The sequence below is a fragment of the Vipera ursinii genome (genome assembly GCF_947247035.1).
Source record: "Vipera ursinii genome assembly, chromosome: 4".
Lineage (NCBI taxonomy): Eukaryota > Metazoa > Chordata > Lepidosauria > Squamata > Viperidae > Vipera > Vipera ursinii.
Window position 1 is genome coordinate 40,958,530 of NC_139514.1, and position 16,773 is coordinate 40,975,302.

General features: G+C 37.1%; 1 protein-coding gene across 2 annotated transcripts in view; it reads right to left on the minus strand.

Annotated features, from left to right (window-relative positions):
* The window catches only part of CADM2 (cell adhesion molecule 2), a 377,294-nt gene that overhangs the window by 55,141 nt on the left and 305,380 nt on the right, over positions 1 to 16,773 (minus strand). For both annotated transcript variants that reach the window (XM_083362037.1, XM_083362038.1), the window contains exon 7: positions 11,562 to 11,652. In XM_083362037.1, coding sequence (XP_083218163.1) covers positions 11,562 to 11,652 — 91 coding nt within the window. The remainder of the gene's footprint in view (positions 1 to 11,561; positions 11,653 to 16,773) is intronic.

Here is a 16,773-nt window from a genome sequence, read left to right on the forward strand (position 1 = left end):
ATTTTTGGAGCAGAGCCAAGCATTAGCAACCACCCCTGCCAGAAGGAAAGACTCTTGAGTATGAAGATGCAGGCAGAGCGGTACAGGAGGTCAAGGTGAAGTGGACTTTTATCTTTACTCCCTAGCTCAATGGATTTTATGGCTTTAAAGTGAAAGTGCGCAACAAGTGAAAGTGGGGGAAGATGGCGACGAAGGCCTCCAAAGTTCTTCGGAGTGCGGGGGCTTCCCCGGTGCAACAGACTTCGTTGCAAGCTTTGCTCCCTCCTGCACCTGCTCCGGCATTGACGCTTAAGGATTTACAAGATGCCTTCGAAAAGCATTCACAATTAATGTCAGATATGATGGAAAAGCTGGAGGAGAAACTGGAGAAGATAGAAGAGAAGTTTAGAGCAATGAGGGCAGACATCTTGCCTACAATTGAAGCTGTGGCTGTATGTGTGCAACGCTTGGATGAAAAAGTGGAGGATCTTAGTCAAAAGAATTCTATATTAGAAGCAAAAGTATTAGAGAATGAAAATATAAGGGATAAAATGGATGGAGACTTGAGCCTCGTCCAGTACCATCAGATGGAGTTTGCTAATCAGAATCAGGGGCTTAAAAGAGAATCCTAAAGAAGATTTAAAGCAGCTGGTCTCCGAGGCTTTGGAAGTGGTACTGGGTCAGTCAGCAGCTGAAATTGAGGGAAGTATAGATAAAATCTTTCGTGTGAACTCATGGATTGCAAGGCAGAGGAAGCTACCCAGAGATGTGGTGGTTTACTTTACAAAGAGAGCAATTAAGCTGACTTTGTAATAATGCCGCTTGGGGGGTGTATGAAAGCCCTAATAAGCAGGCATATACATAGAATGAAGGCTACTGCTAAGCTTGTAAGCCGCCCTGAGTCTTCGGAGAAGGGCGGGATATAAATGGAATAAAAATAAAAATAAATAAATAAATAAATAAATAAATAAATTAGGGATGAAGTTATTCAAGTTGCTTATGATACTAAGTTTGTGGTTGCTGAGCAAGAAGTTTTGGTCTTAAAAGAGATTCCTCCAAAGATTTTAAGGAGAAGGAAAGATTTTGCCTTTCTAGCACAGGAACTTAAGAAATGTGACATCAAGTTTAGATGGGAGATTCCAGTGGGCATGGTGGTGATGCACGAAGGTAAAAGACATCGTCTGGTTACAGTGACTCAGGCACGTGATTTTTTACAGTAAAGTTTTAAAAGCAACCCCTCTACCACTTCTGGATCCTGTAAAGGGAAATGGCGAGGGAAAGCCTCAAGATGCTGAAGGAATACAGATAGAGAAGAATGGTGCTGGAGGGGATCAAATTACAGTTTCATCGGCAGCTGTTGGAGAGCAGAGGATAACATGTGCCGCCTTAAGACGAGTGAGACAAGAGCAAGAGTAAGATCAGCAGAAAGTTATGGAACCTCCAAAGCGTACTTACAGTGAAGCTGTGGGAGGGGCACGGCCTAAGGAAGTTAAAGGGGTCCTGGCAGACGTGCTCCAGAAGCTTCGGGATGCCAAGAATGGCAACTAAGTTCCTAACCTGGAATGTTAATGGATTAAATTCACCACAGAAGAGAAAGAAAGTTTTTCAATATTTAAAACAATTTAATACTGATGTTATTTGTTTTCAAGAAACGCATATTAGGGTTATGGACCAAAAGTATTTGTTGAACTCAAGGCTGGGCACGCAATTTATTGCTTCTGCAATGAATAAGAAAAATGGAGTGGTTATCTATGTCAAGAGTACTCTGACAGCGGAACTAATTGAAGTAGACAAACAAGGAAGATATGTTATGATAGATTTGCTGTTAGAAGGCAAAAAAACGCTTTTAGTTGGACTGTATGCTCCTAATCAACAACAAACTGATTTTTTTAGTTTACTACATACAAAGATTACCCAGTTGGATTATAAATCTTTTATTTTTATGGGAGATTGGAATGGTGTCCTGGATGTACAGCTGGATAAAGCTGGTTTCTTTAAGCGTGCCCCGAGTCATGCTAGATTGCCTAAATCTTTTTTTGAAATGAAGGACGACCTGGAATTGCGAGACATTTGGCGAGATACACACTTACATGAAAAGGATTATACTTTTTTTTCTGATAGACATCAATCTTTTTCTAGGATTGATTTTATATTACTGACTAATGATTTTTTTTCTAGGACTAAGAAGATAAAGATTTGTGCAAGAACTATATCTGACCATAGTCCTGTCTGGTTAGAGATCAACAAGGACAATAGAGATAGGCGCTCCTGGCGCATAAATGAGAATTTGTTTAGAAATCAGAGAAATGTGGAAGAATGTAAAAAGCAGATGAAGGATTTTTTTGAAATTAATATGAACAAGTATACCTCTATGGACATGGTTTGGGATGCTAGCAAAGCCTATATGAGAGGGGTGTTAATATATATGAATAATAAATATAGACGTAATTTGGAAGTTAGAAGGAAAGAACTGGAGAATGAAATCAGGGAAAAAGAAAAGGCCCTAATTTTGAATCCATCGGATGCGAAGATTAAGGAGGTCATTAACCTGCTGACAATTTGATAAGTTGATGGCTGATCAGGTGGCAACTAACCTACGGTTTGCTAGGCATAATACTTTTTGCAATGCCAATAAACCAGGTAGGTGGTTAGCCTACAGGTTAAGGAAAAACCAAAGGGCTTCTAATATAGATAAAATTGAATACAAAGGAAAGGTTGTGTTTCAACAGGATCTTATTAAGGAAGCCTTTGTGGATTTTTATTCTAAATTATATGTTGAGGAGAAGATTAATGAAACAGATATTGATGCATATTTGAAGAATGCCAGCATCCCGGTTCTTACACAAGAACAAAAAGAGGAGATTAATCAATTGATAACAGAAGAAGAAATTCTTTTAGCAATTAAGGAATTGAAGGTGGACAAAGCGCCAGGTACGGATGGTCTGACTGCGGTCTACTACAAAAATTTACAATTGGAGCTGATAAAGCCATTAAGGGAATTGTTTCAGACAATTCAGAGGGGGGGAAGGGTGCCTCCATCTTGGAGAACTGCTTTTATTTCTTTGATTCTGAAGGAAGATCAAGATGCTACTCAAGTAAATAACTACAGACCAATATCACTTTTAAATACAGACTACAAGATAATTGCTAAGGTGTTAGCTAACAGATTGATGAGGGTTTTGCAACAGATGATTCATGGGGATCAAACTGGGTTTATTAGTGGTAGACAAATGAAAAATAATGTGAGGCATATAGTTGATATGGTGGAGTTTTTGGAAAGGAACAACCAGATCCCTGCGGCGCTAATTTTTTTAGATGCTGAAAAAGCTTTTGATCAATTGGATTGGCAATTTCTGATGAAAGTTTTAGATAAAATGAATTTTGGGGATAAATTTTTACAACCAATTAGGGTATTATATCAAAAACAAACTGCCCGAATAATAGTTAAGAATAGCCTGACTGAAGTATGCAATATTGAGAAGGGCACAAGACAAGGGTGTCCGTTATCACCTTTATTATTTGTTTTAACATTTGAGATATTATTGATAAAAATATGGAACTTGGAAAAAATTAAGGGTATTCAAATTAGAGATCAGGATTATAGATTGAGGGCATTCGCAGACGATCTGGTTCTTACGGTGACCCAGCCAGAAAACTCTGTTGTGGACCTGATGGAGATAATAATGCAATATGGGAAGGTTTCTGGATTTAAGGTCAATGTGCAAAAAACAAAAATTTTGGCCAAAAATATGACAGCACTGCAAAAGGCCCTTTTAGAAGGATTAACTGGATTTGAGATTGTTAAAAGGGTTAAATATTTGGGGGTGTATTTGTCACCCTCCAATGCTAAGTTATATATAAATAATTATGAAAAGTTATGGGGAAAAATTCAAAGAATTGGAGAGCTGGGAAAAACTGCAATTGTCTTTGCTGGGAAGAATTGCAGCAGTGAAAATGAATGTCCTGCCTAAATTTTTATTTTTATTCCAAATGATACCGGTCCTTAAAAAAGACTCTAATTTGGAAGAATGGCAACGGGGTATCAATAAATTTGTGTGGGCAGGGAAAAGGCCACGAGTTAAACTTAAGATTATGCAGGATACTCGTGAAAGAGGTGGTCTTAAAATGCCTAATCTTAAATTATATTATGAAGCTGCTGCATTGTCAGGAATAAGTGACTGGATTAATTTGACACAAGGGAGATTATTAAATCTTGAGGGCCACGACTTGTAATTTTGGCTGGCATGCATATTTGTTGTATGATAAGAAGGTAGATAATGTGTTTAAAGTGCATATTTTAAGACAGGCATTGTTGAGAGTTTGGAAGAAGTATAGACATAAGTTAGACTACAAGATGCCGTTGTGGGCAATCCCAAAACATGCAATAGAAAACATAAATGTTGGCTTCAAACATGATGTGACTACGTATAAGGAGATCTTAAGCTTGGAAAGGGACGTCTGGTGTTTGAAGCCGTACAATCTCTTGCGAGATGAGAAGATCGTCCAAACTTGGTTCCAATATACTCAATAACGTGCCAGGTGGAAAGAAGATCAGAAAATTGATTTCTCAATGACTGATGAAAATTTGATAAAGCAAATTAGAAACCAGGGTCCAGCACATATCAAACGGATTTATCTTGCATTGATAGATATTGACTCAGAAACAGAACTTGTTAAAGACTGTATGATAAAATGGGCCCAGAATATTCAAGAAGTTATTACAATGGACACATGGGAAAAGATCTGGGTGAGGAACGTAAAATTTACGCAAGCCCAAAACCTAAGAGAGAACTTTTATAAAATTTTTATAGATGGCATTTAGATCCTAAAAAGCTTGCAAGTATGTATCCGAATTATCAACCTAAATGTTGGAGGTGTGGTGGTGAAGATGCAACGTATTTTCATATATGGTGGACCTGCAAAAAGGTTAAGGCTTTTTGGATAAAAATTTGGTGGAATATGCAGAAGATTTTTAAGCAAAGGATAAAGTTTTGTCCGCAATTGTTTTTGTTGGGCATAATTACAGATGCTACTGTTGTGGACATTAAGTTGATGTTGAACTTAATTACAGCAGCAAGACTCCTAATAGGTCAATATTGGAAAAAGGAGGAACTGCCGACTATAGAAGAATGGACTCTTAAAGTTTCTGACCTGGCGGAAATGGCAAAGATTTCGGCTTACTTGAAAGATCATTCGCAAGAACGTTATATTATGGAGTGGAAAAAGTGGATTGATTATATCCAGAACAAATATGGGACTAAAAAGTTTCATTTAGCATTTGAATAAGTTTTCTTTTCTTTTTTTTTTCTTTTTATATGTAATATTAGTATTGCTTGTAGCAAAAAGCATTGATTCCCATTATAAGTTCTTCAATTTCTAGTAAAATTTACTGGATGATCTTTAATCATGTGTATGTTTAATAGCAGGCTCCATAATCATAATTGTAATCATAATAATAAAATTTGTACAAAGTTACTTGAAAAAAAACAGGGTAAAAATAAAAAGATTTATAAACCATAGTCTTTAGCAATTAGTTTCAAAATCTCTTCTTATAACTATTTGTCATTGGTTTTTTTAAAATTGCATTTTGTATTACAATGCTAAGCTCTAGGCATGAAAAATTGATTTTATAAATATGTTTATAATTAATTAATTTAATTAATTTATTTGTATGCTTCCCTGAAAACTGAAGTTATCTTTTGATTATATTTCAAAATTTTTCATTTTTCATGGAACAGAAATTAGCTTATTGGACTGAATGTCACCATAGACAATATAATGTACTTAAAGTAGTACAGGGCTGTCAAACTGCTGGCCCATGGGCTGGATGTGTCATGCCGAAACTGCGCCCACTCCATTGCTGGCAATGGGAAAAAAAGTTGCAATACGTCGCAACACCTCAGGTGATGTTGTCAGTTTGACACCCCTGATGTAGTAAATATAAAATGTATGCATGTCCTTTATATTTTTCTTTATGCTTGATGTTTGACCTTAATAGTTATTTATATTAACAGTGATAATTTGTTGATCTTTCTTATAATATTGTATTCTAGCATGAATGAACTGAGTTGAGATCTTGATTCCAGAAGATTTTTTTATCATGTATGTATTTCTCACATTAACTTTTAATATGAGATTGGGAAACTTTTGATTACTGTATTTGGTTTAAGATTAAATGAAATAGGTTAAAAAAATCTATATATACTCCTACTTATGGAAGTCTCTTAGCACCTGCCCTGTTAGTGGTTAGCATTAAGGAAATATATTTCTGTGCTATTGTGCTTTTTATATCCCAAATTTTAACCTATTTTATTTAGTGGTTTTATTTATCATGTTATTTCAAAAATCTTCTTGGCTTATAAATCTGACACGTTGACAGGAAAGATCTAAAAGTTGGATAATGAATTTGAACTTCCTGCCAACACTCTCCATTGAGATGGATAAGAAGTCTATATACTGGCATAGGAACTCTTGAAATCATTAACACTTAATCTCCTTCTGTTCCTTAATTAAATCACTAAGCAACACTGTATGACATTAGTTGGCCATTAACAAGACTGAAATTTTTGAATATCCTTAAAAAAAGATGTACTGCGTAACCAACTTACATTTAGGGGCATTTCCTTTATCATGTAGAAGTTATTATTTCTTGTTTTAATTTGAAAATTCATTTGAAAACCACATTATTTTGTTTGAATCTTTTTTCTAAGATAGTGATACTTTTAGAATTTTCAAACTCATAATATCTATGCAGGTATTTATTATAGTTCTCCAATGCTGGATTACTGTGATACCTCAGAAACTCCAAATTCTGAAGAAAATGAAGAGGGCTAGAATATATATTTTGCACATTTTTAAAAATGATATCCAAGATAAACAGCTTTATAAGAATAGTGTATTCTGACTAGCTCTAAGTTTGCATTATTGTACTCTGGAACTCCAGATGATGTGAGGACCTATCAAATGAATAGCTGTTATCTAGTTTTTCAGTGTCCTGATGTTCTTCCAGCAGTTGACTTCAGAAGGCAGAGTGAGTTACTTTTAGTGTATTTCTTGGTAGCTTACAGGCAACTGAAGACAAATTAACTGTATTGTATTGCATTTGAACCTGCCAAACTGATCTTTCATTGATCTATTTCATGGGAGTCCAAGAAAGCTGGGCAAATTTCTGATTAGTCCATTTTGATGAAATTCCAACCAGTTCCTGATTATTTTGTCCCTGAACTAGGTTGCTGATTGATTCTTTGCATGGGTAGACTTCTAATTGGTCTAGTTTGAAGTATTTCATGGCTTGTCTTTGAGCCAGAAATCTTGACATGTTCTTGTTGCTGAAGCTGCTGAAAACACTTTTTGATTAGTTAAGACCAGTATATTCTTGGTGTGGCATAAAACTGGGAACCATATTTTTTTGATTTCCAAACTGTCCTCCCTCTTTACAGATCTCAATAGTTTTTCTTTGTAGTCACATATGGTAAAGGTTTTTAGGTTGTTTCTCTACTAGTATTCCAAGAAGGTCTGTGACATTTCAGTGTAAGGCATAAACACATTTCCAACTAGAAATGGTTTGTCTTTCAATATATCTTTATTGTTGCTAGATTGCATATGCACCTGATCTTGTTAGCTTGTAGAGCAGGGGTGTCAAACTGCACCCCCATTGTTGGCAATGGAAAAAAAAAGTTATGGTATGTCACGACACGGCACATGACATTGCGAGTTTGATATCCCTGTTGTAGAGCATTACAAATTCTAGAATAATATATTTTGAAAGAGTTATTGGCGGAGCAGTGCGCTAATGCCTCCTTAAGTAACACCAGCTGCCTGCAATTAGTGCAGGTTCGCATCCCACCAGGCTCAAGGTTGACTCAGCCTTCCATCCTTCCGAGGTAGGTAAAATGAGGACCCAGATTGTTGGGGGCAATTAAGCTGACTTTGTAATAATGTTGCTTGGGGTGTGGGTGAAAGCCCTAATAAGCAGGCATATACATAGAATGAAGGCTACTGCTAAGCTTGTAAGCCGCCCTGAGTCTTCGGAGAAGGGCAGGATATAAATGGAATTAAAATAAAAAATAAAAATAAATAATAAATATAAGTAGCCTTGCAATTAAAAAATATCAGATTTCAAATACAACTTTTTAATATTCCAAATCTACTTGCAAAGGTAAAGGAACTTTTTTCCCATTTTCTTTTCTTTATGGATTTACTCAATTTATGGTTGTGGAGGCAAGGGGAAGGGGAGACAACATGAACTCTATCCCTTTGCACTTCCATTGTGACACTCTATGCCAGTCGTATTCAAATTTGTGGACTTCAACTCCCAGAATTCCTCAGCCAGCATACCTGGCTGAAGAATTCTGGAAGTTGAAGTCTAGAAGTCATAAAAGGGTCATGTTTGAAAACCCCTGCTCTATGCAATTACTAAATGGTAAAACATGCGTTGTGATCTTGCAACATGTCTGACCTTTCAAGGTAGGGCAAACCAAGAGAAAGATATTGCAGGAAATCCTGCAACTTGATTTATTGTTGTAGGGTATAATAACAGAAGTTTGGAAACTTGTAGAGCTTTTCTCTGCCCCACCTATAATGCAGAATTATGGCATGTTTATTTTGACCAGGACTGAGATATTTACTGTGTTATCTCCTTATGGCTTCTACACTCCTTTGCCTTTTTCTAAGTCACACTTTTGTCATTTTGTTGAAACTTCTATACAAGCCCATGACCTTGATGTAAAGATGGTCCTGTCCATTGTTTCGCAACAACTTAGGTCAAGGTCAATACATCATTGTCTTACCATCTTTCCAGCATCCATTTTAGTTTCTTTCTTTTTCCCCAGATGCTAAATCAGAACCACAGAAAATTCCTATCTCCAATCTTTTTGTAGACAAGTTTTATAATTAACTAATTGTCCTTTTCTTCTAAATTCACAATTGAAAAAAAACACAATTTCTATGGTAGTTTGCCTTAAAAGGTCACTGTGATAATTACATCTCAAAATTACAATTAAAAGATTCCCCCTCCCCAGGAATTAGGTCTGCAGTTGGCTTGACTAGTTTTGAGAACTTTTAAAATTATAGTTATTATGTTGTGACTGTGTTCAGAATTAACCAATTATATTCATACTGATTGTAAATCATAGTCAATATTCATTTGCCATCAATTAAAGTTACTGATCAAGGCCATGTAAAGCTCAGCTATTGTAGTATGATTTTTCTGACATTTACTCAGTTGCCTCTTACAGCAAAAGCCATAGTCTGCAAAGAGCTTACAAGGCATCAAAGGGATGTCACTGTTGAAAAGTATTATTCAGGAGAAAGGTACAAAACAATTTACAAGGCACTGGATATACCATGAAATATAGTGAAGACAGTCATCAACAAGTGTAGAAAACACTTTGAACAACAGTGACATTGCCAAGAACTGGATGTCCCTCTAAAATTGATTTAAAAAAAAAACAAGAAGAAAACTGGTCTGGAAGGTTGCCAAGCAATATTAAAGGAGCTGCAGGAATTTCTGGCAAGTACTGGTTGTGTACTACATGGGGTAACAATCTTCCATATTCTTCATATGTCTCAGTTGTGAGATAGGGTGGCAAGATGGAAGCCTTTTCTTACAACATCCAAGCCTTATTACATTTTGCAAAAATCTACATCAAGTCTGACAAAAACGATGAAGAAAATGTGTTGCGACCAAGGGTGAACTTTTTGCCCACAATTCCAAAAAGTACGTTTGGCAGAAAAACAACGCTGTGCATTTCCAAAAGCACACTACAGTATATCCACAGTGAAGCATAATGGTGACAGCATTATGCCTTGGGGTTGCTTTTCTTCAGCTAGAACTGCAGTTTTAGTCAAAGTGGAGGGAATAATAAACAGTTCCAAATATTAATTAATTTTGGACAAAATTTTCAGGCCTTTGTTAATCTGATGAAGATAAAGATAAATTTCACTTTTTAATACAACGATGACCCAATTCAAGGAAAGAATTACTTCACCAGAAGAAGACCAAAGTTTTGGAATTGTCCAGGTGACAGCCAGGATGCAAATCCAATTGAAAATCTGTGGAGTAACCTGAAAAGGGCTAACACAGGATGACCTTACAATCTGACAGATTTGGAGTCCTTTTGAAAGGAAGAGTGGGCAAGAATTCACAAGGCAAGATGCGCCGTGCTGATAGGCTTCTTCCCTAAAAGATTGAATGCTGTCATAAAATCAAAAGATGCTCCACAAAGTATTACTTTAAGGGTTATGCAACCATATTATTATATACTTTTTGTTATTTTGTCCTCTAAAAGATTTCAAATTCTCTTTCAATTGAATTGTACAGCTTATGTATATTAAAGGTGGAAAAAGTTCTAAAGTAAGTTATCTTGGTCTGATTTTTTTTTACGTTTCAAAACCTGGCATTTTAACAGGATATGTAGACTTTTTATATCCACTGTATGGGGCTTTTAAATTTAAAAACTAGCCTTCAGAAGTGTACCTGACAAATTAGTGCAGAGCTTTCAGCACTAGTGTTATGTGCAAATCTCAATAAATAAATCTAATAAATAGATTGCAGGTTCTAAGTTGTCTTCAAAAGTATATTGTGATAATATAATTGGCTGGTAAAAAAAAATCATTATTGCTTCTGTTACTTTGTTGTCTTCCTATTGAAGTGGGAGCAGAATAGCAAATTAATCGTAAATAGACCACTTTCCGAGTAAGTAAAAATGGACTGCTAGTAGCATATTCTTTAGAAAAACAGCCAGGATGTATACATGTCCCTCTAACACTTACAGTAAATTCTTCCATCCAAATTTCAAGATTGGTTACTCTATTGATATTCTTTGTAGAAATACAAGTCTAAAACATGGCAATACCTTCCCTGAAGTGTAGTATGCAAACATAACTAAACAAATTAAAAGGCATGTGTGTTGAGAGCATCTAACATAATACTGAAAAGTGGAACGAGATCATTTGAATTATTTCTCACAATGGTAGGTGGATATTATAGTGTTCATATTTACTTAGTAGTAAATTATAATCAATTTTAAAATATATTCAGAATGAATTTAACATTTGTTTGTAAAGAAATAAACATTCATAGGTAACTTCAAACATATCCACCTTCACTCTCTTAATGCTATTTTAAAATTGGAATAGTTGAAAAAAAACATTTGCATACATCACTAAATTTCCAATTACCATGTAAATGACAACTGAAATAGGCAGAGGTTCAACACTTTAGTTAAAAAAAGTGTTGATTATAGAAGCTTTTCATCAAATGTGAGACTTTACTTTGAGAATATGTACCCATCAGTCTGATGGTATGAACAGCAAATAAGTCTGCAATTCTTTCAGGTTGAAATGGCTTTCTTTAAAAAAATGCACAGCAGGAATCCTTTCCCAAGACTAAAATAAATGACAAAGTAAAAGACCAGTCTTCCATAGACATTTAATGAAGACATGCTTCGAGGGATTTTCTGTAGTAGAGATCATTTTACACCCCAGGACAAAAGAAAAACAGTACAGCTTTGCAGTCAGAAGCTGCAATCAAAGGAGAATAAAGAAAATAACAAAAACACATAGCTTGTTAAATCACTTACAATGGTTTTCCCTTGGATTCACAAATCAAAGTTATAGATAGTCCTTCTTCTGGCCACAGTGTAGAAGGTATTATTTTAACTGAAGGAATATCTAGAAAACATAATATTTATAAAATCAGATTAAAATTTTATACACATTGTACTGTGAAAATTATGAAAGCAACATCAAATTCACGTGGATGAAATAACCTTGGAATTTATTTAAGCTATGATAGTGAATTAAGGTGGTTGTATGAATCTGTACAATGAAATAATACTTTTAATGTTTAAGAACAGAGAACGGCTACATGGGATCTAGATGTCATTACAATATGACAGTAAGATATACAGAGAAAAGTATGGTCTAAAATAGATATTACAGAATATCTTACATTCACAAGGTAGGCAGTGATACAACAGTAAATTTGACCTAATGACAAGTTGGAACATGAACAGTCCTAGCCTTGTTATGTCAGCTAGAATTATTTTCTGCATCATCTCTCTTCCTATGGAAATTTTGCTGTTCATTTCAAAACCAGTGGACTTTCCTTAATACATTGTACATGAAATTTCAAAACAACAAACGAAAAACATAACATATAGCTTAATTGTAGTATTAGTAATATATCTTAAACTTATCATTGTTCTTTTGATTTTGTATTTGATATTCATTTTTTTTAAATTAGGGATATCTCTTTCACAGCTTCTGAACACTTTCATATGGAAGCATAGCTTTCGTTAGTTTTCTGCACTATTCATTGTAGTAAAATCCACTTCTTGCAATGACCTTGCTTTGACCTGTTTACCAGCTAAACTACAAAAAAACAGTACTTAATTAGCCAATCGGTTTATGTTCATGTACACATGACTGGCTTTATTAGAGAGATCTATAACCAAAATGCTTGATTACAGTCACTCAGCAATATCTCCTTCATCCATTCCTAGTAGCCCTTTCATGCATATTTTATTCATGCCTGAAAAGGGCTGGATGTTGGAACATAGCACTTGCATTTTAATTATGTAGAAGCTTGGCAGTGGAAAACTTGGTGAAATCTTGGATTAGAATCTAAAAGAATATACTGAAAATATTAGGCTAATAGTACTTAGTACATTTTTTGAGAATATGAAAGGAGTTAAGACAAAATGTTCATCAATTGCAAACATATTCAATTTGTAAATAAATTTAGATAAACTGTATTTTTGTTTTGCAATGAGGAAAAAGAATGGAAACTATGCAGAAGCAAGGTATGCATCAATACATTTTTATCTTTTCCTTCTTAACCTATATTTGACACAGTCGAAGGTTCAACATGATTGGCTTTGCATTAAGCAAAATATGGTAAACTCCTAAGCTTCAGGAAATGGAGGAAAAATATCTAATCATTCTTATCTTTCTGAGACGATACCTTTATGTTAATAGTTGGATTAGATGAATGGCCTGTTCATCAAATCATATTATACAAATGCATTGCAAACAATACCCTTAAGGCTTCAAACAAGTTGAGATGCTACATGTATTCTGTACTTATAGTGTGGTGCTCATAAGAATGACATGCACCATTTTGGTGCCACTCAAGCTATATTGAAGAATTTCTTTCAAAAGGTAATTAACAGACTCAGGAAAAGCAGCCTTGGGAACAGTGTGACGATGTACATCAATATTCTCAGTTATGTCTATCAGGCTGAATGGACACTAAAACACCATTCATTTTAAGTGACTGTATTTATCATAATACTCTGTATTCTCATGATAAATGGCAGTTGTAGAGGTTATTCAAATAGCCCCTATACTGTAATAGAAGCCATACATTGTCTTGAAATTGTGCAATTAATTTGAGATTCAACAGTACTTAGCCATGACAGAAAGATACATAAAGCTAATAAAAATGCAGCAAATATAAGCAAATTTCATTACTCAAAATAAAGTACAAGTAAAATTGCATTCTAACTGAAATAATGAAGTAATGTAGTTATTTACATAAAATAGGAAACTATATTCAAAACCAAACTATGTAGCAGGTGAAGAATAAACTATATGAAATGAATGCATTTTAGTGCATTTTAGTCCTGAAACAATTTACTTGGGATAGTTACAACTGTGGTAAGATGTAGTGTTTGAGAGTCATATGATAGTTACAAAAATTAAATCAGGTAAATGGTCCTGTAAAAAAGAAGAATATTGAAAGATGGAACAATAACCCACACACTACAATTATACATTTAAAATAATCTTGTTTTCTGCATTCTAATCTTCCCATAAAAGCTTTGCTTATTATTAAACAGTGTGAGTGAACATTATAAAAACTTTATTTAGTTCTTAGAAATAATATGAACTGCTGAATTCAATTAGATACTTTCAAAAAGATGATACCTTAATCTCTTTGTTATCAGCTTTCTGAATATTTACTTGAATGCTCTGAGAATGGTTAACTATATTTCTGTTCTCTCCCCTATACAGCCCTTGAGTGTATGAGGAAGCTCAATTCCATCTATCCTGATATCCGCTTCACTGAGGAAGAAGAGACCAATGGGGCTTTGGCCTTTTTAGATGTGTTGGTTAGATGTCAACCTGACGGCTCGTTACACACCTTGGTCTACTGTAAACCCACCCATACAAACCAGGATACTTCATTATGAAAGTAATCACCCCACAACCCATAAGGCCAGCTGTATTAGTACCCTCTTTAGATGTATAGACAAGCTTTGCAGCACGAATAAGGCAAAAAGGGAAGAAAGATGCCGCCTTTATTATTTCTGCAGAAACAACGGGTATCCACCTAACTTCATTAGACAATACAGCAGGCCAGGTGAACCTACCCACCATCAATGTGAAAATGCCTTAACATCACAGATAACACTGCCTTATATCCACGGTGTATCCGAGGCCACAGTGCGCATACTAGCCCCTCACAAGGTCGGTGTTGCCCACAGACCTGATCGGACTTTATGAGCTTGTGTCATGCGCCCTAACAATCCACTCCACAATAAAGAAAAATCCTCGGTTGTGTACAAGATGTCATGCCAGAATTGCAATTGCAATTACACTGGGGAGATGGCAAAACGATTGAGGACTAGAGTGCACGAACACAAGCTCGCAATTAGAAGACAAGAGCAACATTCACAGGTGTGGGCACACATGGCTACACATAACCCTGTCTTTAATATAACAGGGACCGAGGCAATTGCCAGTGACAAGACTAAAGGCGCCCGGTTGTTTAAGGAAGCTTGGTTTTCAAACCGCTCCTCCACCAACTGGCACATAGACCTCCCCCCTGCATACCAGGCACTAAGGAATTGGGAAGATGAACGACGTGCACGATATGGAGGCAAACAGCACAAGCACTTACAGAGTGCCTCATTGTATCAAAATCCAGACTGCACAAACACACAACCACCTTGCATTGTAGAACACAGGGAAGAAGAGAAACAACTATTTAGAGCTTCTGGTATAATTGAATTGAATTGAATTGAATTTATTAAATTTATATGCCGCCCTTTTCCCTAAAGAATCTGGGTGGCTCACAACAATAAAAAGTTAAAAAACATAAAATACAAAATTTAAAAAAGAATTAAACAATAAATGTAATAAATACATAACAATTAACCCAATAAATCCAAATTTAAAACTATAGTCAGTCCAGGCCCGATTGTTGGAACATCCATGTCTTCAGGTCATGGCGGAAGGACCGAAGGTCAGGGGCCATCTGCCGCTTTCAAGGCAACTCATTCCAGAGGGTTGGCATGCCCACAGAGAAGGCTCTCCCCCTGGGGGTCGCCAGCCGGCATTGCTTAGCCAACAGAACCCTGAAGAGGCCGACTCTGTGGGAGTGAATCGGGCAATGGGAGGTTGACAATGGCAGCAGATGGTCTCGCAAGTACCCTGGGCCTAAGCCATGTAGGGCTTTAAAGGTAAATACCAGCACCTTGAATCGCACCTGGAGGGCAACCAGAAGCCAATGCAGCTCACACAGGAGTGGAATAACATGGGAGTATCAAAAAACTACCATAAGCACCTGCGCAGCCACATTTTGCACCAGCTGAAGCCTCCGGGTGCACTTCAAGGCAGCCCCATGTAGAGAGGATTGCAGTAATCCATGCGAGAAGTGACAAGGGTGTGGGTGACCGTGCATAGGGCATCTCAGTCCAAAAAGGGGCGCAACTAGCACACCAGGTGAACCTGTGAGAAGGCCCCACTGGTCACAGCAGTTAGATGATCCTCCAAGTTAAGCCATGAATCCAGGAGGACACCCAAGTTGCGGGCCCTTTCTGACGGTGGCAATACCTCCCCCCATCAAAAGAGATGGAACATATTGGACAATACAAGATGCCGGTTTCCACAGCCACTCAGTCTTGGAGGGGTTCAGCCTGAGCCTGTTCCTTCCCATCCAGACCCACACCGCCTCCAGGTACCAGGACATCACATCAAGGGCATCACTGGGTTGGCTCGGGGTGGAGATGAACAACTGGGTATCATCCACATATTGGTGATAACCACCCCAAAGCCACGGATGATCTCACCCAGCAGCTTCATATAGATGTTAAACAGGAGGGGGGAGAAAACCAACCCCTGAGGCACCCCACAAGTGAGGGGGCTCAGGGTAGATCTCTGCCCCCCTGCCAATACAAACTGCGAGCAGCCCAAGAGGTAGGAGGAGAACCACCGTAGAACAGTGCCTTGCACTCCTAACCCCTTGAGCTGTCGCAACAGGATACCATGGTTGATGGTATCAAAAGCCGCTGAGAGGTCAAGTAGGACCAGGATAGAGGAACAACACCTGTCCTGGGCCCACCAGAGATCATCTACCAGTGCAACCAATGCCGTTTCTGTGCTGTAACCGGGCCTGAAACCATACTGGTGCGGGTCCAGATAGTCCGCTTCATCTAGGAATTGCGGGAGCTGACACGCCACAACACTCTCAACAATCTTCGCTAGCAAAGGTTGGAGACAGGACAATAGTTATTCACGGAGGCCGGGTCCAGGGCAGTTTTCTTGAGAAGGGGCCTCACCACCGCCTCTTTTAAGACAGAGGGGAAGACACCCTCCATCAATGAAGCATTGACAACTGCCTGGAGTCAGCCCCCTGTCACCTCCCTGGCAGCCGAAACCAGCCAGGAGGGACATGGGTCCAATAGACAAGTTGTAGCACTCAGTCTATGCATAATCCTGTCCACATCATCCAAAGACACAGGGTCAAACTCACCCCAAATGGTATAACCAAGACCTGCCCTCTCC